Below are 24,305 nucleotides of genomic sequence, written 5' to 3' on the forward strand. Positions count from 1 at the left end.
GCAGCCCGACACTGAAAAAGTGCGGCACCCCTCCGCGCCGTTCCCCCAGATGTGAAAACAAATGTTATCACCTAAAAGACTAATAGATGCGAGGGGCTTCACGGAAACTCCGCAGCCGTGCGGCGCAGCCCTGGGGGATAGAGCTCAGAGAAGCTGGTAAACGTGCCTCTTGAACTCTCCAGAGCGATCCTCTTTTGTTCTTCCCCTTGTGGAGGAACAATGGAGCTGTCGGCATGATCGAATAATCCTGCCCGCTCCTCCGGTGACGGGGGCCCGGACGTCAGCGGCCCCCGAGCCTCTACAGAGGGGGAAGAACGGGTCGCGAACGGGGTGGGTGTTTGTGCTGACATGAAAAATGCGACGGCTGGAAATAACAGTGGTAATGTGGATAATTGAGGGCGGGCACAGATGAATGAGGCTGCGGGGTAACGTGTCGTTTTAATGACAGGGACCGGGGCGGGTTCCCGCTCGCCGCTGTCTCATTTCGGTCGCGAGTGTTTACGGAGCCACAAACGTTTTGTGTATTTTTCATGCTTCCAATTACCCTAGTTTGTGTCTTTCCCCCGTTTTATTTTTGCATCTCCTCCTCCTCCGACGTCGTGATTAAAGCGCAAAGTCGGCCTTAACCGGACCCGCGTGATTAGGATTCATGCGGTGGTCCGTGACTTCAGCGCGGGAGAATTCCTGCGGCGGCTCCGTCATGTTCTGCTGACCCACTTCACTCCTTCTCTTTGTCCTCGACCTCTCTTCCCATCGGCCCCTGCAATAATTCACCTGCTGCATTAGTAATGGCGCATTAACTGCGGCCGGGCGCTGAATGCAGCCTCCTCGCAGCGTTTACGGGCCGAGCTTCTCCGTTTCTCTGCTATCTAAAGGTCAGACCTGAGATTCGTGCTCCAGTTGCGTGTTTTAGACGACTGGTGTGCTTTCCACAGCTGTATGGCATTACTGTAGTGCATCTCAGGTGTGTTTTTATGGTGTTTTTCGTCAATTAAAGGCAACCTGAGGCATTTTCCATGACAAATACTATAAAGGAAGCACATGACTCTGGCTAGTCACGCAGCTGATTTGATTGCACTAAAAACACGCCAAATCAGCAGACTGTACAAGTAATGATCACTTATGGTCATGTCTGAGTAACTGATCTCAGCATTTCAGTTTCTCCTTCGGAAGATGAACAGCACAGAACAGGTTGAGTTTATTCAAGCAAAGTAATCTTGAGTGCAACGTAAAGCGACAGATAGCCTAAAAATGAAAACTTGTGTGTCATCTAATCACCTTCATGTCTTTATATCTTCTGTACAAACACAAAATGACATGTTTAGCAGAATGCTCATGCTGTTAGGCTTTAAAACAGACTAAAAACAGCATAAACTTGTTCTTTTAGTGAGAATTTTGTCATTACTGACTGAAAAATCTTGTGTTCTGTCGAAGGTTTGGAAAACATAAAATTTTCTCAGTGCACTTCCGTTTAAGTTTCCATCTGCTGAGCGCAAAAGAAGGTATTGTAAAGAATGTTCGCAACCAAATGGTTGCTGGTACCCATTGACTTCCATAGTATTTTTACCCTATGGAAGTCAATGGCTACCAGCAACTGTCTGGCTCCCAGCATTCCTCAAAATGTCTTTAATGTTCAACAGAAGAAAGAAATTTGGGTTTGAAGCAACATTAGGGTGAGTAAAAAAAAAAAAAAAAAATTGGGGTGAACTATCCCTGTAAGCACCAAAATGGATAAAAAAGACCATAAAATTGTCACAAAATTAGAAAAATTGCATTTTATCTTTCTTTTTTTTTATCTTCATCTCTGAAGACATTCTGCAAAACATCTCAGTTTATGTTCTGTCGAGGGTTTTCATCTTCTGTTGAACACGAGAAGATATTTTGAAGAATGTTGGTAACCAAACAGTTGCTGGTATCCATTGACTTCCATAGGGAATGGAAGTCAATGGGTACCAGCAACTGTTTGGTTCCCAACATTCCTCAAAATGTCTTTAATGTTCAATAGAAGAAAGATATTAGGGTTTTTGAACAACATAAGGGTCGGTAAATAAAAAGATAAAAAAAATTTGGGGGAGAAATATCTCTTTAAGCTCAAACTGATTAAAAACACCATAAAAGCATCATAGTATTTTGTCATTTTTGACTGAAAAATCTTTACCTCATTCTGCAAAACATCTCAGTTTGTCTTCTGTTGAATGTTTTGAAAACATCAGTGTGAATAAATGACTTTAATTAACTTTTTTATTTCCAAGATATTTTGAAGCATTTTGGTAAACAGTTGCTGGTACCCATTGACCGCCACAGTATTTTTTTCCCTATGGAAGTCAATGGCTACCAGCAACTGTCTGGTTCCCAACTTTCTTCAAAATACTTATTTATATTTATTTATTAAAATATTTTTAGATTTGTAGAAAGGGCTGAAAAATCTTCCCCTCGTCATTCTGCAAAACATCTCCGTTTGTGTTCCTCTTAGGTTTGTATCACCATAAAGGTGAATAAACGACTCCAGTTTTGTTATTTTTGGTACGCTATCTCTTTAAGTTTTACATTATGTAAATGTGAAGTGAAAGAGCGAGACAGGAAAAGCAGCGGGTCATTTCCTGTCCTTCGGGACGCTCTCGTCTGCCATTCTGAAGGGTATGAACAAATTGACAGAGAAGCAGAGAGAGTGAGAGTGTGAGAGACTGCTGACTCACACCGCTTCTGTTGAGCGTACAAATCCTCTGGAGGAGCTGCTGAGAACCCCAGGTGTGGATAATGACCCGTGACCCTTGACCTCCACAGGTCACCCCTCACCCTCCCACTGCTGCTGCCGCCCTAAAGAATGTTAATACAGTCCAGAGATCAGCTGATTCCTTTACCCTCCTCTCATTCCTGCTAAGTCAAGCATTACTAGTTACTGTTCTATCAAGATAATTTGTAAATTTCTTACTGTAAATATATCAAAACTTAATTTGGACAACTTTAAAGGCAATTTTATCAATATTTAGATTTTTTTTTTGCACCCTCAGATTTCAGATTTTCAAATAGCTATATGTGACCTTGGACCACAAAACCAGTCGTAAGGTTAAATTTTACAAAACTGAGATGTATACAACATATGAAAGCTCAATAAATAAGCTTTCTATTGATATATCTGAGATATTGTTTGTTAGGATAGGACAATATTTGGCCGAGATGCAACTATTTGAAAATCTGGAATCTAAGGGTGCAAAAAAATCTAAATACTGAGAAAATCACCTTTAAAGTTGTCCAAATTAAGTTCTTAACAATGCATATTACTAATCAAAAATTACATTTTGATATATTTATAGTAGGAATTTTACAAAAAATCTTCATGGAATATGATTTTTACTTAATTTCCTAATGATTTTTGGCATAAAAGAAAAATCAATAATTTTGACCCATACTATGTATTTTTGGCTATTGCTACAAGAAATATACCCCAGCGACTTGAGACTGGTTTTGTGGTCCAGGGTCACATATCCAGGGCCAAATATTGTTCTATCCTTACAAATCATACATCAATGGAAAGCTTATTTATTCAGCTTTTTTCATTCTTTTTTATGTATAAATCTTAATTACATAAAATTTACCTTTATGACTGGTTTTGTGGTCCAGGGTCACATTTAATGCATTTGAACTACTTTTTAGATTACTTTTTTTTTTATCTAACTTGTTTTAAACATACCATATTGATATAAAAAACAAATGGGAAGTACATATTCCATTATATGTTTAATACATGGTCTAATTGTTTGAGAGGTGCTATTTTCATCCAAATTCAGAAGCATGATTTGCTAATTTATTTACATAACAAAAAAAGGTTTTCTAGTCTAAATAACAAAAAATTCTTGGATCAGCATTCATTTGATAAATAAAAAAACTTAAGCAATTTTGTCCTGTTTTCTGAAAAAAAAAAAATTAAAAATGTGTTACTTTTTGCTTAAAGCAAGCAAAAATATATGCCAAATACATCTCAGTTTGTGTTGTTTTGAAGGTTTAAAAAAAACATTAATGTGAATAAATGACTTCAAAATTATTATTATTATTATTATTATTATTATTATTATTATTTTAAGTTTCCATCTTCTGTTGAACCCAAAAAAATATATTTTGAAGAATTTTGGTAATCAAACAGTTGCTGGTTCCCGATTGACTTCCATAGTATTTTTTTTTCCCTGTGAAAGTCAATGGCTGAGTAAATTAAACATTTTTGGATGAACTATCCCTTTAGCCTCCAAATGGATGAAAAACACCATAAAAGTATCACAAAATTAGAAACTTGTTTTGTGATACTTTTTGAATCCTGATTCAAGAATTCTTTTATATTTATACTAGAAAACAAGACTAGAAGACAAAAATACTGAGAAAGAAAATCATTTTTTGCTTTATAGTTATTGATGATCAGTCAGTTATAAATGATTTACTGCCATTGTGTGAATATGTAATCATGATGTAATCCATAAAAAGTAACTGTAATCTTATTATGAGCATTATATCATGTAATATACTCTAATTACAAGATTTTTTGTAATCTGAGTACATCATGCAGATTACATAATGCTTATTTTTTATTAGAAAATGTGAAAACCTAAAAAACGGGAAAGCTTTTAAACCTGCTTTGACTTCTCCCGTTTGTTTTTTTCCCTTTATGAAAAGTCTGAAGGAGCTCCAGAAGCGAAAGACTAATTAGAAAGGAAAGCTACTTAGGATTTTACCATTGACAGATATTTCTACTTGTTTTAACTAAGAAAATTTTGATTATTTATTATGCATCCTAAATGAAAACATCATAAAAGTTTCATGAAATTGGACAAATTGCATGACTTTAGGACAAATTTTGACTGAAAAATCTTAACCTCTGACGACATCTTGCAAAATATCTCAGTTTGAATGTGAATAATTGACTTGAATTTATTTATTTTTTCAAGTTTCCATCTTCTGTTGAACACAAAAAATATATACATATTTTATAGACTTTTGGTAACCAAACAGTTGACTTCCATAGTATTTTTTTGTTTTTCACAACATTACTCAAAATGTCTTTTATGTTCAACAGAAGAAACAAATTCAGGTTTGCAACAAAGTAAGGCTGAGTAAATAAAAAAATAATAAAACATTTTTTTTTGGATCATTTTTTGCAGTGTACACTCTTAAAAATAAAGGTGCTTTAAAAGTTTCTTCACAGCGATGCCATAGAAGAACAATTTTTGGTTCCACAAACAACCATTCAGTCAAAGGTTCTTTAAAGAAACTATTTTCTTTCTTACTTTTTAATTGCCTTGAAGAACCATTCTTTCACCACAAAGAACCTTTTGTGAAACAGAAAGGTTCATTTGATCTAAAAAGTTCTTTATAGAACCATTTAAACAAAAAAGGCTCTTCTATGGTATCAAGTGTAGTCAAAACTAAACGGCATGGCACACAATTTGAAATTTATTGATAATTAATAAATAATAAATTGTGAACAATACACTGTAAAAAGTTTTTACCAGTTTCAACTTAAAAACTTAAGTTTAGCAGCTGCCTTAAGATTTTAAGCTAGATCAACTCATTTAAACTCATTTAAACTCACAAGTTATATCAACTCATTTTTATTGTAATAAGTTAAAATGACTTGTAGTTTTAAGCTGATTTAACTTAAAAACTTAAGGCAGCTGCTGAACTTAGGTTTTTAAGTTGAACCTGGTGAAAACTTTTTACAGTGTATGTAATAAAAAGTAACTGTAATCAGATTATGAGCGTTATATAATGTAATATACTCTAATTATACGATTTTTGTGTCTGATTACATCATTCAGATCAGTGTTGTTTTCGTCAACGATGACGAAATCATTTCATTGACGCCACTTTTTTTCATGACGATAACGAGACGATGACGAGATAAAAATGGCTCGTTGATGACTAAAACATGACGAGACGTGTGTGAGTTTTCGTTGACGAGACGAGAATAGACGAAAATGTTAGTGGGTGGTCCGTCAGACGTTTAAAATGCATGACATTTCCGCTTATTGTGCATGCCAATCAAAACTTAAAACGTATCTGACGCTATGGCAAGCCGTTTTAGCATTAAATACTCTTTGCTATACTAGTATGACAAGCCGTTTTATCATTCTATCCTTGTTTGTCTTTTATGTTCTAAAACATACCTTCATTATTGTAATTATTGGTGAAAATAGTCGATCCGGAAGCTCACATTGTGTTGAACTATAGATCTGCTATTTTCACAACTTATAAGTGACACTACCCAACAGCAAAATACTTACTGACCTACATTAATTTGTTAAAAGACTACTTTTCCCCCAGTTTATTGACTAAAACTAGACTAAAACCTTTTTGACTTTTCGTCGACTAAAATTGGACTAAAACTATCACATATAGAAGTGACTAAAATTTGACTAAAACTAAGAAGCATTTTAGTCCAAAAGACTAAGACTAAGACTAAATCTGAGATGGTTGTCAAAAACAACACTGATTCAGATTACATGTAATCAGATACCCAGGCAATTTTTTGTTAGAAAATGTGAAAACCTAAAAAAACAGGAAAGCTTTTAAACCTGCTTTGACTTTTCCCGTTTGTTTGTATGCCTTTATGAAAAGTCTGAAGGAGCTCCAGAAGCGAAAGACTAATTAGAGAGCAAAGCTAGTTAAGACTTTACCGTTGCGAACCGCTCTTTGCATATGGCAAGGAAACCGTCGACTGTGGTTTCCCGTTATCATAACTGCTAATGAAGCCCTGTTGGCCTTTAACGGGACGTCCCGAGCCAACTGAGGCTTTATAGCAGGAAAGTGCTGATTCTGATTCTCTTCGGGCTCAAATAAAAGGATCCAGCCAAAGGAGTTGTGATGAAAAGAAACGCCAGACTGTAAAACGCCGAGGCAAACGGGCAACAGCTTTTAGTCGAGAAACTGTCTCTCATTAGCGAGCTTTTTGATTTCAAAGGCTCGCCCTGGCACCTTCGTTTCGAAGCGTCACGGACTCAGTGGACTCAGTTCGGATCAGTGTGGGTTCAGCAGGGAGATGCTCCGGTTGGTGCGGCCCAGCGTGAGGCAACGATGCCGGGCCGAGGAATATTCTCTCCCTGCACTGTCAGCCCCGGTTTGCGTCCCGGATGGTTTTTTCCTTCGCAACGTCCATCATCTGTGCGAGTTCAAAGAGCGTCTAGCTGCAGGTCTTTGTCAAAAGCCCAGTTGGATATCTTTTATGTTGGGGATGTAGGATTTCTTAGGATACTTTGATTATTTATTTATTCCTCCACTCTTGTGTGATAGTGCCAACATTTTACACGAAACTGCTCAGCGCGCTCTGAAATTCATGTTACTTTATTGTAGCGCTGTTGCCTTTGAAATTTCTTTTTTGAAAGTCTTGGCTTTTTCTCAACTCTCCCTTTCTCTCTCGCAGGCCCTCATCACATCTTCCCGACTTTCCATTCTCCCATCCCCATCGACGTGCGTCACCACGAGGGGAGATACCACTACGAACCCCATGCGCTCCACGCTTTGCACGGGTAAGCCTGCGGCCCTCTCTCCGTTTCTGGCTCTGGTTCTCAGTGTTTGTGAATATAAATAATCTGTGCGCTCGCAAATAAAGCGCTTGCTTTGTTTATCCCTGCGGTCAGAATGCAAGCAGACATGCATCAAATGCGGGGTAATCAGGTGATCCCGAAATGACCGACACATGCTTTTGATGCTTCATTTCTTGGTTTAACCGTTTAGAAAACGTATAAAGCCTTGTCTTGTTTCTGTGCCAGATGCAAAACTCGAGGCCGGGTAAATCTCAAGTCCAGGAAAGAGATTAGTGCAGCTCACTGGATCAAACATCTGGAGAGGAGAATATAAACTTTTCTTCTCTCATCTTCGTCTCACTTAATTCTTTCGTTTAACATTTTACCTTTAAGGCATTGAGCAGATGCTCTTTCCAGAGCAACGTACTTAGTTTCTAAGGTTATTTTGCGGAACTGACTTGTGTTCAGGTTTGGCGTGTACTTCAGAAACTTATCTTATGGAAAGCATTATTGCGTCATAGATTGCTTTTTTGGAAAGCTTTCAACTTTTTTATTAAGTCAACTGTTTAAATTGTGTATAAACCTGCAAAATTAGCATGCGGACAGTAGTTTAGATCATTTGAGGTTGATGAGAAATGATTGAGTTCATATTCAGACTTTAGTGTCTTTAATAAAAAGTTATTTGATGAGAAATGTTTGAGAACTCTGACTTATAAACATACTGTTTTCATTTCAGAATTTAAGTTATAAGAATATAAACTTTTCTTCTCTCATCTTCGTCTCACTTAATTCTTTCGTTTAACATTTTACCTTTAAGGCATTGAGCAGATGCTCTTTCCAGAGCAACTTACTTAGTTTCTAAGGTTATTTTGCGGAACTGACTTGTCTTCAGGTTTGGCGTGTACTTCAGAAAGTTATCTTAAGGAAAGCAGTATGCTATGGTTATGAAGTTTTATCGCTCACGGATTGCTCTTTCATATCTCAGGACTTTTTTGGAACTATTTTAACTTTCAGCTTTTTTATTAAGTCAAGGTTTATGAGAAATTATTGAGTTCGTATTGAGACTTTGGTGTCTTGAAAAAAGCTGAGGGCATTGTTGAGATCTCTGCTGAAAACTCTGGATCAGACACATTTAAGATTACAGGGGACAATCTTAAAGCTTTGTTGAGTTTTTGGTTTTGTTTAATTTAGGTGTCAATTTAGTCTCAGATGTTACATTCCTATGAAATCATTATGTTGACCGGGAATCTTTTTTTTTTTTTGTGGAACTGACTTGTCTTCATGTTCGGTGTGTACGTTATCTTAAGGAAAGCAGTATGCTATGTGACCCTGGACCACAAAACCAGTCTTAAGTCGCTGGGGTATATTTGTAGCAATAGCCAAAAATACATTGCATGGGTCAAAATTTTTTATTTTTATTTTATGCCAAAAATCATTAAGAAATTAAGTAAAGTTCATGATGTTCCATTAAGATTTTTTTTGTAAAATTCCTACTGTAAACATATCAAAATGTAATTTTTGATTTGTAATATGCATTGTTAAGAACCTAATTTGGACAACTTTAAAGGTGATTTTATCAGTATTTTTGATTTTTTTGCATCCTCAGATTCCTGATTTCAAATTGATGTATCTCGGCCAAATATTGTCCTATCCTAACAAACCATACATCAACAGAAAGCTTATTTATTGAGCTTTCATATGATGTATAAATCTCAGTTTTGTCAAATTTAACCTTATGACTGGTTTTGTGGTCCAGGGTCACCTATTAGTATGCCGTTTTATTGCTCAGTGAGTCAACTGTTCACATAAATTGTGTATAAACCTTCCAAATTAGCATGTGCACAGTAGTTTAGATCATTTGAGGTTGACGAGAAATGTTTGAGATCTTTGACTTATAAACAGACTGATTTCATTTGAGAATTTGATGAGAAACTCTGGATCAGCCACATTTGAGATTTCAATGAGAAATGTGAGAGTCTGGAAGTTTTTGGCTTTGTTTCATTTAGGTATCAATTTAGACTTAAGGATGAGTTTATGGTTTATTTTCATTTAGGTTTCAATTTAGTCTCAGATGTTTCTCTACACATTTTTTTTTTACGAAAAACCATGTCTATAAATCACGTGCACAATCCTGTAAAAATAGCTTGCTGATTAAATCTCAGATTATTTGATCTTGGTAGAATTCGATGAGAAGTGTTTGAGCTCGTATTGATAACTTGAACTTTTAAACAAAATTGGGTGGAAAGCACTGAGCACATTTGAGATTCTCATGAGAAATTATGGAGTTCTCTGACTTTTGATTGCAGACTCTGATGAAAAAATCTTGAGATCAATTCTGAAACTCCAGAGAAGTCAGCATTTGGTCTCATTGCTGTCCAGGAGAAACAGTTGAGATATTCCAAAGGTTTTTCTCTTTCCTAAGGTTTCTTAATCGTCCAGCTCTTCGATTCTCCCAGCATCCTCCGGTTCAGGTGTGTCGAGCCGCAACAGTAATGTAGGTTAACCTCCAGACCTTCAGCGCTTCATCCGTCCCACATGAGTTTTCCAGCATATCGGCGGCGGTATTGTAGAAGCAGAACATAAAGTGGGCCGAGCTACTTTTTGAAGTTACACTTTGTTGTTTTTCTTTAAATACAGCGGCACGGAGCTTATTTTCCCTCCTCGTCTTTTTTGAAACGGGGTCTGGAGGCTCGAAGGAAGGTTTATCTTAAAAGAGCAGAATAAATCGATAGAATTCTCGAAGTAGCGTTGTTACATTTAAATTCACAGATTTTGATGGTGATACATTCGGTCGGCCCGCTAGCAGCTAGCCTATTCATCACGCGTAGGGCCGCGTTGGGGGGAGACTAGCTGTCTCAACACTCGCTCGCCTTGATTAATGTGATTTGATCTTGACAGTGGACCCCTAATTCATCAAGACCTTGATCTGGCTGTCTTTTCCTCTGCCTGAGCCAAATTCATCTAATTACAGGGACATTGTGCAGCAAATTAAGCGCGGTGTCGCCCGTGGCAAGCCGGGACACTTTGTTACAGTCGCCGGGCGGCATGTCAAGGGTCTCCGAGCTGATTGTCTAACATGACATCTCCATACAGTTCGTTTTATCATTGTTTGCATATAAAATAATGAGGGCGCTGGTTATTTTGTCAGCGCTGTCAGGCGAGCGGCCGTAGGAAGCTTCCCCTATGGATATCTTGCTTTCCTTCTTCATTTTTTTTCTTCCGTTTGACAAAGCGAGGGGGAGAAAAGGTAGCTTTTTTTTCTTGGAGCTGGCTGAAATGACAACGGACGGTGCGATTCATCTGCGTAGAGGACAGGAGCGCCGTGGGAATTCTCCCAGGCGGAGGGAAGAGAGCGCCAGTGACTCCTCCGAAACGAACCTCCCACTTGTCAGCGTCGCTTCTCGTCCAAGAGAGTGTCAGAAAGCTTCCGGCGAGACGACAGGACGCTTCCAGTGCTCCGATGCTGTGGGGAAAATGCTTTGAGGGAGTGTTTCACATCTGTGGTTTAGTCAAAAGTTTGTGAAAGCGTAATGCACTTGCATTCTTTTGCAAGTTGAGTTGAAAATGTTTTCTTATTATTTTAGCAAAATAAGAGGGATCATACAAAATGCATGTTATTTTTTATTTAGTACAGAGCTGAATAAGATATTTCACATAAAAGATGTTTAAATATAGTTCACCATAGAAAATTATAGTTGAATTTATAAAAATGACCCTGCTGATTCTTATTACTCTGTTGTTTCCTGAATGATCCACAGCTGTGTTTTTTGTTTGTTCATGAGTCTCTTGTTGCCTGCTGTTCTTCAGAAAAATCCTTTAGATCCCACAAATTCTTTGGTTTTCCAGCATTTCTGTGTATTTGAACCCTTTCCAATAATGACTGTATGATTTTAAGATCCATCTTTTCACTTTGAGGACAACTGAAGGACTCATATGCAACTATTACAGAAGGTTCAAACGCTCACTGATGCTCCAGAAGGAAAAACAATGCATTAAGAGCTGGGGGGTGAAAACTTTTGAACAGAATGAAGATGTGTTACGTGTCTTATTTTGCCTAAATATCATATTTTTTTACTTAGTAGTGCCCTTTAGACGCTATAAAAGAGTATATTTTCCCCATAAGACGAAATAAGTTAAATTCATGCTGATCTTCACATTCCAAAAGTTTTCACCCGAAAGCCTAAATGCATAATTTTTCTTTCTAGAGCATCAATAAGTGTTTAAACCTTCTGTAATAGTTGCATATGAGTCCCTTAGTTGTCCTCAGTGTGACAAGATGGATCTCAAAATCATAGTTATTGATGGAAAGAGTTCAAATGCACAAAAATGCTGGAAAATCAAAGAATTTGTGAGACCTGAAGGATTCGGGACAAACAAGGGACTCGTGAACAACTATCACTAAACAAAAAAAACCCCCACAATTTTAGAAATTTAGATGCTAAATATATACACTTCCAGTCAAAAGTTTTTGAAAAGTAAGATGATTTTAATGTTTTTAAAGCCTGCATTTATTTGATCCAAAGCACAGTAAAAACTGTAAAATTGTGAAATGTTTTTACTGTTTAAAAAAACTGCTTTGTATTTGAGTATATTTTAAAATGTAATTTATTTCTGTGATCAAAGCTGAATTTTCAGCATCATTACTTTAGTCTTAAGTGTCACATGATCCTTCAGAAATCATTCTAATATGATGATTTGCAGCTTGGTTCATTTAGTTAACAACACATTATTAAGAACCAAGTATATGTAAACTTTTGAACAAGGTAATTTTTATTATTTTCTCTTGTGTATTATAAATGTCTTTTATGTCAAATATCTTATTCAGGTCGGTACTAAATAAAAAATAACATGCATTTCATATGATCCCCCTATTTTGCTAAAATGTGACCCTGGACCACAAAACCAGTCTTAAGTCGCTGGGGTATAATTGTAGCAATAGCCAAAAATACATTGTATGGGTCAAAATTATTGATTTTTCTTTTATGCCAAAAATCATTAAGAAATTAAGTAAAGATCATGTTCCATGAAGATTTTTTGTAAAATTCCTACTATAAATATATCAAAATGTAATTTTTGATTAGTAATATGCATTGTTAAGAACTTAATTTTGAAAACTTTAAAGGTGATTTTCTCAGTATTTTGATTTTTTTTTGCACCCTCAGATTCCAGATTTTCAAATAGATGTATCTCGGCCAAATATTGTCCTATCCTAACAAACCATACATCAATAAAAAGCTTATTTATTGAGCTTTCATATGATGTATACATCTCAGTTTTGTAAAATTTAACCTTATGACTGGTTTTGTGGTCCAGGGTCACAAATAATTAACATTTTGCAGATCTTGCAAGGTGCATGTAAACTTTGACCTCAACTCTATATATATTTTCCGTATTACAATAATAATTCCTGTGCAATACTATTACCGTACAATAATTCTAATAATAGTAATATAGTAATACTGTATGTTTCGATGGCAGTCAAATTGTGTGAGACTCAAACCAGGCGTCATGTTTTCTCTGTTGAGGTGTGACGTGAAGCATCATTCATCTGGAGCGGTGTTAGTATGTAGGTCGGTGTCCTCTGCTTGTGTTTGTGTTTGAGGAAGTATGGAAGTATTGTTTGTTCTGTGAGAGTTTGGGGACTGTGTGTGTGTGTGTGTGTGTGTGTGTGTGTGTGTGTGTGTGTGTGTGTGTGTGTGTGTGTGTGTGTGTGTGCGCTATAGCTCTCTGGCAGAAATGTGATTTATCTAAATCAGAGTATCAGCCCCCAGGTAGAGACGAGTTCCTGTCATACAGCAATTTATCACTGGCACCGCACACACACACACACACACACACACACACACACACACACACACAGATACAGCTAGTAGTACATCAGTATACAGTAGGTTTTAGTTGGTGCTTACACATACTTTACAAACTTGTGGACATATACACTGACATTTAGATGCTATATATACAGTTGTGGCCAAAAGTTTTGAGAAAACACAAATATTAGTTTTCACAAAGTTTGCTGCTCAACTGCTTTTAGATCTTTGTTTCAGTTGTTTCTGTGAAGTACTGAAATATAATTACAAGCACTTTATACGTTTCAAAGGCTTTTATCGACAATTACATGACATTTATGCAAAGAGTCAGTATTTGCAGTGTTGGCCCTTCTCTGCAATTGGACTGGGCATGCTCTCAATCAACTTCTGGGCCAAATCCTGACTGATAGCAACCCATTCTTTCATAATCACTTCTTGGAGTTTGTCAGAATTAGTGGGTTTTTGTTTGTCCACCCGCCTCTTGAGGATTGACCACAAGTTCTCAATGGGATTAAGATCTGGGGAGTTTCCAGGCCATGGACCCAAAATGTCAACGTTTTGGTCCCCGAGCCACTTAGTTATCACTTTTGCCTTATGGCACGGTGCTCCATCGTGCTGGAAAATGCATTGTTCTTCACCAAACTGTTGTTGGATTGTTGGAAGAAGTTGCTGTTGGAGGGTGTTTTGGTACCATTCTTTATTCATGGCTGTGTTTTTGGGCAAAACTGTGAGTGAGCCCACTCCCTTGGATGAGAAGCAACCCCACACATGAATGGTCTCAGGATGCTTTACTGTTGGCATGACACAGGACTGATGGTAGCGCTCACCTTTTCTTCTCCGGACAAGCCTTTTTCCAGATGCCCCAAACAATCGGAAAGAGGCTTCATCGGAGAATATGACTTTGCCCCAGTCCTCAGCAGTCCATTCGCCATACTTTTTGCAGAAGATCAATCTGTCCCTGATGGTTTTTTTGGAGAGAAGTGGCTTCTTTGCTGCCCTTCTTGACACCAGGCCATCTTCCAAAAGTCTTGTCCTCACTGTGTGTTCAGATGCGCTCACACCTGCCTGCTGCCATTCCTGAGCAAGCTCTGCACTGGTGGCACTCCGATCCCGCAGCTCAATCCTCTTTAGGAGACCATCCTGGCGCTTGCTGGACTTTCTTGGACGCCCTGAAGCCTTCTTAACAATGCAGTGGAACGTTTTTTGGGGGATTAAGTTAATTTTCATGGCAAAGAAGGACTATGCAATTCATCTGATCACTCTTCATAACATTCTGGAGTATATGCAAATTGCTATTATAAAAACATAAGCAGCAACTTTTTTCAATTTCCAATATTTAGGTAATTCTCAAAACTTTTGGCCACGACTGTATATACACTACCAGTGAAAAGTTTTTGAACAGTAAGATTTTTAATGTTTTTAAAGACTTTTCTGCTCACCAAGCCTGCATTTATTTGATCCAAAGTACAGCAAAAACTGTAAAATATTTTTACTATTTAAAAAACTGCTTTCTATTTGAGTACATTTTAAAACGTTATTTATTTCTGTGATCAAAGCTGTATTTTCAGCATCATTGCTGCAGTCTTCAGTGTCACATGATCCTTCAGAGATCATTCTAATATGCTGATTTTCTGCTTAAAAACATATCTGATCATTATTATTATTATTATCAATATTTCAAACAGTTGAGTAAATGTTTTCAGGATTCTTTGACGAATAGAAACATTATAAATAGAAGATGAGCATTTATCTGAAATAAAAAGTCTTTGTAACATTATACACTATACCATTCAAAACTTTTTTGGGGGAAAGAAATTATAAAACGTAATACTTTTATTTAAAAAGGATGTTTAAATTGATCCAAAGTGATGATAAAGACATGTATAATGTTACAAAAGATTTCCATTTCAGATAAATGCTGTTTTTCTGAAATTTTTATTCATCAAAGAAACCTGAAAAATTCTTACTCAGCTGTTTTTAACATAATTTTTTACATAATACTTGCACTTTAATATTAATAATTAATTAATTAATTAATATTAATATCATAACATTTGAAATGTAATTTATTATAAATAAGCATTTATCAATTCTTGCACTTTCATATACTTACACATTTTTACACATTTAATATTATATTTACACTAATAATACTATTATCTCTGCACACCATATATTTTTTTAATAAATTTTTCAATTTAATTTAATAATAATTTTTATTTAATTAAGTTATGTTAAATGGTTTACATATTATTTGTGTTATTTAGGCACATTTTATATGCATATGTTATGTGTATATTTGTGTGTGTGTGTGTGTGTGTGTGTGTGTGTATATATATATATATATATATATATATATATATATGTGTGTGTGTGTGTGTGTGTGTTTAGTTATATATTTCTAATAATAATTTAATACATTATTTATGTATATTGTTCTTTCTCTCTCTCTCTCTCTCTCTCTCTCTATATATATATATACACACATATATATCACAGAAATTAAAACATTAAAATAATATTTCAAACTATATATATATATATATATATATATATATATATATATATATATATATATATATAATTTTTAAATTGTGTATATATATATATATAATCATGGATTATATAATAATATTTAAATGAGAATAATTTATTAAAGTAATATTTAAAAAAAACTAAATCTGCTTCATATTTTTCATTATAATTATTCATATAGTTGTTATTTTATATATATATATATATATATATATATATATATATATATATGAAAAATATGAAGCAGGTTTAGTTTTTTTAAATATTGTATTTAATATTTTCATTAATAAATTTCACATTTTCTCATTTAAATTTTATTATATATTTTTTATGAATAACTGTTTATTAATAATACTTAGCACATATATACAATTGGGAATATATATATATATATATATATATATATATATATATATATATATATATATTACATTTTTTAATAAAGAATATATTATTTTTTATATTATTTCAATGTTTTAATTGCTATAATATTGTTAAATGTAATGTTTCATTTTAAGTTATTTATAAGGTAAATAATATAAACATAATAATAACAATAATGAATTTTGACAACATTTTTAAATTCAATCTTGCATTTGCTATGTAATAAAAACTTGAACGATTTTTACATATTTAATATTTAAAGACTTTGGCGTCTTTGGGGCACATTCTGAGACATTGCTGAGATCTCTTAAGAAAATGTACGATTTCTTAAGCCTTTTTCTCATGAGAATCATTGAGATGCATCAGATTTTCGGCATTGAATATAGTGAAGCATTAATGAGTGAATCTGCTCCGATCTCCTGCGGCGTGTGTGAATGGACGTTAAAGCAAAAGTGCACACATCTCCATCACCTAAAGCGGTCGGATAATGCCAACACGTGGGCACCTGACAGCCTGGCACGCTCTGGAAACAGGTGCTCTGGCCATCTGCTGCTCCACACAAACAATGGCCTCGTGACGGGAGTCAAACACGCTCGCGCCGCTCAACAATAGATGGCGGTCAAACCAAGCGCACAAACGCTGGACTCATGTGAGGGTTTTATTACTCGGGACAATATTATGGCAGATTAATAGAGGGAATGAGTGTGTATTTATGTACTGTGATGGCTCTCTCTCGCTGTTATGACAGGAAGATAACAGGTATTTGCTAACGTCTCTATCCAAAGGTGCTAATCAAATCACGGCCAAAAAATGAATGCGTCACTCTGTAAATATTAGGATGGCAGTCTAATGCTGCGGCCACAATCGCTCCCTTTTGCTTATTTACTGCACTTTTTTTTAGTGTTGTTTGAATTCTGATTGTTGTAATTAAAATTTTTTTTATTGCAATTTATCAATTGCATATTTTGAATGAATTGATACAAAAAAAAATTTTTGAACGTGAATTTCAAAATGTTACATTAAAACAATTTAAACACTGAAAACAATAAAGCAGTATTTCAATACAGAAAATTAATTATATTTCAAATATATACAATTATTTTATATACAAAAATTAATAAATTAAAATGATACAATTGAAAATTTATTAACTATAGTAATATTAAAAATATATATATTGTGTATGATTTATTAAAAATTATTTAAAATAAAATAATTTGATAACGTTACATTTAAAACTATATTTAAGCAATAAAACATTAAAATAATATTTTTCTTTATAAAAATTTATGTTTTTTTCATTGTATATATGTGGTGAGTATTAATAAGTTATTCATAAAATATATAATAACATTTAAATGAGAGAATTTTAAATGTATTAATAAAATGTTAAATTAAATATTTAAATAAACTAAATCTGCTTCATATCTGTCAATATAAATATATAAAATTAAAATTATGTATATTAATAAAAATATTTTAATAAAAAATTAAAATTATAATAAAATTATAGTAATATTTAAAAATATTGTGTGTAATTAAATAAAAATAACAAAATTACATTATTTAAAAACTTTACATTTATAACAATATTTAAGCAATTAAAACATTAAAATAATATTTTTAATATATATATATATATTTTTTTTTAAATAATATTCTTTTAAATACATTTTGTAAAAATTGAAAAAAGGTTAAATAAATAAATATATATATTTATATATACATTTTTAAATTGTATGTATATGATCAGTATTAATAATAAAATGTTGTTAATACACATTTCTATAATAAAATTTAAATTAGAAAATTTGAAATGTATTCATTAAAAGTAATATTTAAAAAACTAAATCTGATTCATGTTTTTCAGCATTCATATAGTTCTTTATAATCAGAATTGTATATATGTGTCTGTGTAATTTTGTCACATTTATAATAATTGTTCATAATGATTAAGTAAAAAAATTAAGATAAAAAGTATAATAAAAAGTTTAAAACCCATAAGTTTACATTTGTATATGTGTGTGTATATAAAACTATAAATAATTGATTTAAAATGATTTATTATTTATTTAAAATTACATAAATATAATAAATAAAATTTTAAATGTAAAAATAATAGTTAAAAATACTTAAGATTTGTCATATATTTTTTGCTATTCTAAAAAATTATAATAAACTATATAATCATTTTTAAATATATATTTTTTAATTTAATGCAAGCTCTATTTGCTCCACTCGCAGTATTACATTAGTGACTGAACTCACTCTTTCTATTTGAGGTTGAGTGAGTGATTTGAGGCGTGTTGAGGATCCGGCTGCGTTCGGAGCCTCAGGACACTGAGATTGACTGGATTCTGGCTCAGATCGTCCATCAGCTGTGTTGCATTGTGGGAGCCTTAAGCCCGACTCTCCATAGGAGGGTTGAGGTGTGAAAGAGTCCCACAATCCCCCGGTGCAGAGCGGGCCCACTTTGTTGTTCTTGCTCTGAAAATGTGAATCCCTCCACAGGCTAAGCCAGTTAAATCTGAATATTACATTACTTATTTAAGCGCCGCCCGGGCTGTGTGTCTTTTGTTTTACATGCAGTGCATGAGAGAGAGGCCTTTATTAAGTATGCATGTGTCTGATATACATACATGCTCGCTCTCAGATGCTTTATTATAGTCAGAGTCCTTTGTTTGTCCTGTTGCATCATAGAGAAAACAGTTAAACTGTTGTTTTAATGGAAAAACATCAGATACTGGCTTTGGAGCCATTTAATAAAGTTTAATGATCTTTAATGATGATGAGGAAAATGCATTGGAAAGAGAAATATTTCTGTTGTTTCTTAGTTTAAAGATTAAAGATCAAATAGAGAACAAGTGGAGATTTTGTTAACTGACAACTGATGATTAATTTAAGTTTTTCAAGGTTTTAAGTGTTTCAATTAAAATAAAATCTAAAGTAGCTATTAAAATAGTTCATAAAATGTCAAAATCTAAATCTAAAAAAAAATCTAAAAATCTAAATCTAATCTTTTTGAACTTTTAGTGTTGCAAGCAAATTAAATTTTTTAATCAATTCAATTTTTCAAGTGTTTTAATCAAAATCCAATATGTGTAATATTAAGTTTAATTAATGTTACTTTTTCAAGTGTAACATTTTTTATTGCAATTTATTAATATTATAAGCATAAGGGAAAAAAGCTTCTTATTTTTTTGACAATTATCATATAATAAACTTTTTGTCCTAAAATATATATATATATATATATATATATATATATATATATATATTATATTTGTAATTTATTTTCTTCTTGTTAAAAAATAATGTTTTAAGAGCATAAACAAAATATGGTTATACTTGTTTGTTTTCTGGAAAGTTTTTATTATAATTCACTTAAAAAAATTAAATATGCGTGTGTGTGTATATATATATATATTTTAATATATAATTTATAAATTAAAAATACTATTTTAAAAGCATAAAATATATTTATATTTTTTGTGTATTTTTTATTATAGATTATTTGTAACACTCATTAAAAATATTTTTTATTCTATATATTTATTTGTAATGCTTTCATTTGAAAAAAATTACATATATATATATACAAGCGTGTATATATATTATATTCAAATATATTTATAGTGGATTTTCTTATTAAAAAATGTTTTAAGAGCATAAAGAATAATATGCTTGATATTTGTTCGTTTTTATGAAAGTTTTTATTATTGTAAACTTTTGAAGATATGTTATATTTAATTATATAATTCATTTTTATTATTAAAAAAAGAAAAAAATGTGATTATTATTTTTTTTTAATTTTTATAATACACTTTTTATGATATGTTACATTGAGATATGTATTGATATATATATTTTAATTATATATTAAAAATACTATTTTATGAGCATAAAACATGCTTATATGTGTTTTAGTGTAATGTTTTTAATTATAATACAATTTATATATATATATATATATATATATACACATGCACTTTTTTTGTAAGTAATGTAATGTCATACGTTAATATCATCATTCTCAAATGTGTGGTTGAAATTGAGCGAGATAAATGTCCCACTAACTTTATCGTCCCGTCTGGGAATCATCAGAAATCATCAAGAGCTTAAAGCGAAATGCATCTGACGAGTAAAACAAGAAAAATGATCCCGAACTCCAGCGCAGAGGTTTTGTTAAAGGAGGAATGGAAAAGAGAGCAAATGAAAGGGCGTCCGTGGATTGCGAGCGTTAGAGAATTTGGCGTTTTTCCCATCACACCTCAGACGAGGCCAGCGCCAAACCTCAGGAATATTAGTTATGGCAAACTCTCATAAACGAGACGCGCCGTGTCAAACATTGAATAACGTGATCAGCGTGTGTGAAGTGTTTTCAGACTGATGTCTGACAGAGACAAACAAACCCATTGAAAGATCTGCAGAGTGAATAAAGTCCATGAAAACACATAGAAATGATGTCAGAGGATCACGCTTCTGCAAATCTAGACCTGAAATAAAACTCAAATTGTGATTTAAAACTTGTAATGAGAAGCGTTTCTATTATAATAATGTTTTATATATATTTAATCATATCTTTTATTCATTTTTATTATTAAAAATGTTTTTAAGAGCATTCAAAATATGCCTATATTTGCTAAAATAAAATAAAAGTATAATATTTAACTATAAAATGAAACAAAAATATTTCTAAAATGTGTAATACATTAACAGCTCATTTAAATTCTGACAGTGAATTTTCACTTTTAATAGCCTCAGAATAATATGCTTCATATTTGTTTGTTTTTGTTTTATTAATTTATATTTAATTTTTTTAAATTAATTATTATTAAAAAATGTTTTTAGAGCATTCAAAAATATGGCTATTTTTTTGCAAAAATATCTATATCTTTTTAAAAATTTCTGATCCGACTTAAAAAATGTGATCCTCTGAAAAAATCTTGCCCAAATTACATTTGTCAAGTCTGTGTTATTTAAAATAAAATAAAAAAATATTTTTTTACTAAAATGTGTAACGTTATTTTTTATTGCATTTTTAACTAGTTGTATTTTTACACATTAACAGCAGATTTAAAACAAAATATGTTTGTTTGTATATTTTATTTAAAAATCTGAACCTCTAAAATAAAATCTAATTTTGCCCAAATTCACTTTTTTTCAAGTTTGTTAATTACAATAAAATAAAACATCTGACATTTCTAAAATATGTAAAATTCATTTTTATTGCATTTTAACAGTGAATTTTCACTTAGCTAAAATTAAAATTTTTAATAGCCTAATAAATATGCTTCATATTTTCAATGCTTTTCTTTAGAAGTTTATTATTAATAAATTTATTATAATAAGCTTTTTATATATTTAATTATATCTTTTTGTACACATTAACAGCAAATTAAAATTTTCACTTTTACCAGCTTAAAACAAAATAATGCTTCATATTTGTTTATCTTTACTTATTTTTATGATTAATTTTACAAGAAATATATTTTCTGAATTAATTTTTTCTTTTTTTTTAAATTAATATTATTATTATATATATAAAATATATATAATTTTTCTTACATACTTAGTTGTTTTATTTTTATATTTTTTATTTATAATATTTGCTTTTTTGTTTTTATTTAGAAATGTTTCTATCTTTATTTAGTAATAACAATAATTATCTAATTGACCGTTTTTTAATTGCAACTGAAATCTAATTCCAATTTTTCTGAAAAATTTTAGAAGAAATATATTTTTTCTAAATAAAATTTTTCAAGTGTTTCAATAAAAAAAAAAAATTAAAATATTAAAAAATTGCGTAACATGAATTTTCTTTGCCATTTGCATTGGTTTTGACTGATAATGTGGTAAGGTTGCTGTTCCTGAGGTGTGTTTTTGTGTCCAGTCCTGCAGGTTTAGCGGGCAGTCCGGTGATTTCTGACATCTCTCTGATCCGTCTGTCTCCGGGAGCCGTCGGCGAGTCCAGCTTCCTCCCGCCGCACTCCTACGTCTCGCCGCACGTGGAGCATTACCTTCGCTCGGCTCACGGCAGCCCCACGCTCTCCATGATCTCAGCGGCGCGAGGACTGAGTCCAGCCGACGGTCAGTCAAACACTAACACATTCAACATGCATCACACTTTTGATCAGTTTATTTTTCCTAAATACTCTATTTTTTATTTCTATATTTTATTTTTGATTTTATTTTACAGGCAAATATTACTGTGTTAATTTGTTTTTATTCAGTCATTTTTATATTTTTATTTTATAGTCATAAATATGAATACTAAAATAAAATAAAACGTTTTCAATTGTTTTAATAAAAATAATATTTAAAAAGTTGTAAAATATTTCTAACGTGTAATATTCATTTTTATTACAATTTTTTGCTTTACTGAATTTGTATGCATTAACAGCTAATTTAAATGAATATTTTTTATTATTACCTTTATTTTTATTTGAAATGCCTGTTTTTATTTTTCAGTGAGCTATTACTATATTATAATTTTTTAGTAATATGTGACCCTGGACCACAAAACCAGTCATAAGGTTAAATTTTACAAAACTGAGATGTATACAACATATGAAAGCTCAATAAATAAGCTTTCTATTGATGTATGGTTTGTTAGGATAGGACAATATTTGGCCGAGATACATCTATTTGAAAATCTGCAATCTGAGGGTGCAAAAAAATCAAAATACTGAGAAAATCACCTTTAAAGTTGTCCAAATTAAGTTCTTAACAATGCATATTACTAATCAAAAATTACATTTTGATATATTTATAGTAGGAATTTTACAAAAAATCTTCATGGAACATGATCTTTACTTAATTTCCTAATGATTTTTGGCATAAAAGAAAAATCAATAATTTTGACCCATACAATGTATTTTTGGCTATTGCTACAAATATACCCCAGCGACTTAAGACTGGTTTTGTTGTCCAGGGTCACATATGTTATTTCGTATTTAAGTAATTTTGATATTTTTATTTAGTAATAAATGAATAATTTGTAACTCTACACATAATTTTAAATGGCTGCAGTTTATTTACCCATTTTATTTTATTTTTTACAGTAAAATATTACTATATTATAATATTTAGTAACAGAAAAAAAATACATTTTAAATAAATATAGTATGATATTATAAATAAACATTTTCAAGTGTTTTAATTAAAATAAAATTTTAAAAATATATATTATTATAAAAAGTTGTATAATATTTCTAAAATGTAACATTAATTTTATTGCATTCTTTTTTAATTATTATATTTGTATGCATTAGCAGCCAATTTAAATTACTACAGTGAATTTTTGCTTTTAAAAGTTTTCTTAATTCGTAAATTATTTCTGACTGTATTTTTTATTTATTTTTTTACTTTAATTTGTCACAATAATAACAAATGTTTCTCGATGAGCAAATCAGCATATTAGAATGATTTCTGAAGCATCATGTGACACTGAAGACTAATGATGAGTAATGATGCTGAAAATTCAGCTTTGATCACAGAAATAAATTACATATTAACATAGATTCACATAGAAAACAGGTATTTCAAACAGCAAAAATATTTCACATTTTTACAGTATTTTTGTCAAATGAATGCAGCCTTGGTGAGCATAAAAGAATATTAAAAACATCTTACAGACCCCAAGCTGGTGGTCTTCCCTGTGGTTCATCTGAACGAGTTCAGTGTTATTTGAGCCTCAGCGGAGGTTTTGCAACTTCAGCGTTTCTAAAACTTCTCATCTAATGATTGTAATTTTGAGTGCTGCTTTCTTAGATTTCACCATATCTATTCAGGTTTGGCCACAAGCAAATGCATCGCCGTGAATTGTCAAACACATGAAACTTTCCCGTCCTGCCAGTATGCCCTTCGAGGGCCGTTCTAGAAATGAACGTGAGGCAGAATTCCCCAATTCCGTCCCGAAGCCGTCTGAATTACAATTACAGGCCTTTGGCGAGTCGACGGAGTGACATATAAATCACGCTTCACAGTCTGTCAGCCGTAATGTGTTTGCACCTTTAAACTTAAATAAGCAGCGCGCAGGAGATCCCGACAGCGATAAAGACATAAA

At 32.4% G+C, this 24,305-nt stretch overlaps 1 protein-coding gene across 1 annotated transcript in view; it reads left to right on the plus strand.

The window, feature by feature from the left end:
* The first annotated feature begins 817 nt into the window (after positions 1–817).
* Positions 818–24,305, plus strand: part of gli2b (GLI family zinc finger 2b) — a 59,776-nt gene continuing 36,288 nt past the window's right edge. The window contains exons 1-4 of the mRNA XM_073826371.1: positions 818–875; positions 6,947–7,102; positions 7,406–7,511; positions 22,131–22,327. Coding sequence (XP_073682472.1) covers positions 818–875; positions 6,947–7,102; positions 7,406–7,511; positions 22,131–22,327 — 517 coding nt within the window. The remainder of the gene's footprint in view (positions 876–6,946; positions 7,103–7,405; positions 7,512–22,130; positions 22,328–24,305) is intronic.

The sequence above is a fragment of the Garra rufa genome, chromosome 20, assembly GCF_049309525.1.
Source record: "Garra rufa chromosome 20, GarRuf1.0, whole genome shotgun sequence".
NCBI lineage: Eukaryota > Metazoa > Chordata > Actinopteri > Cypriniformes > Cyprinidae > Garra > Garra rufa.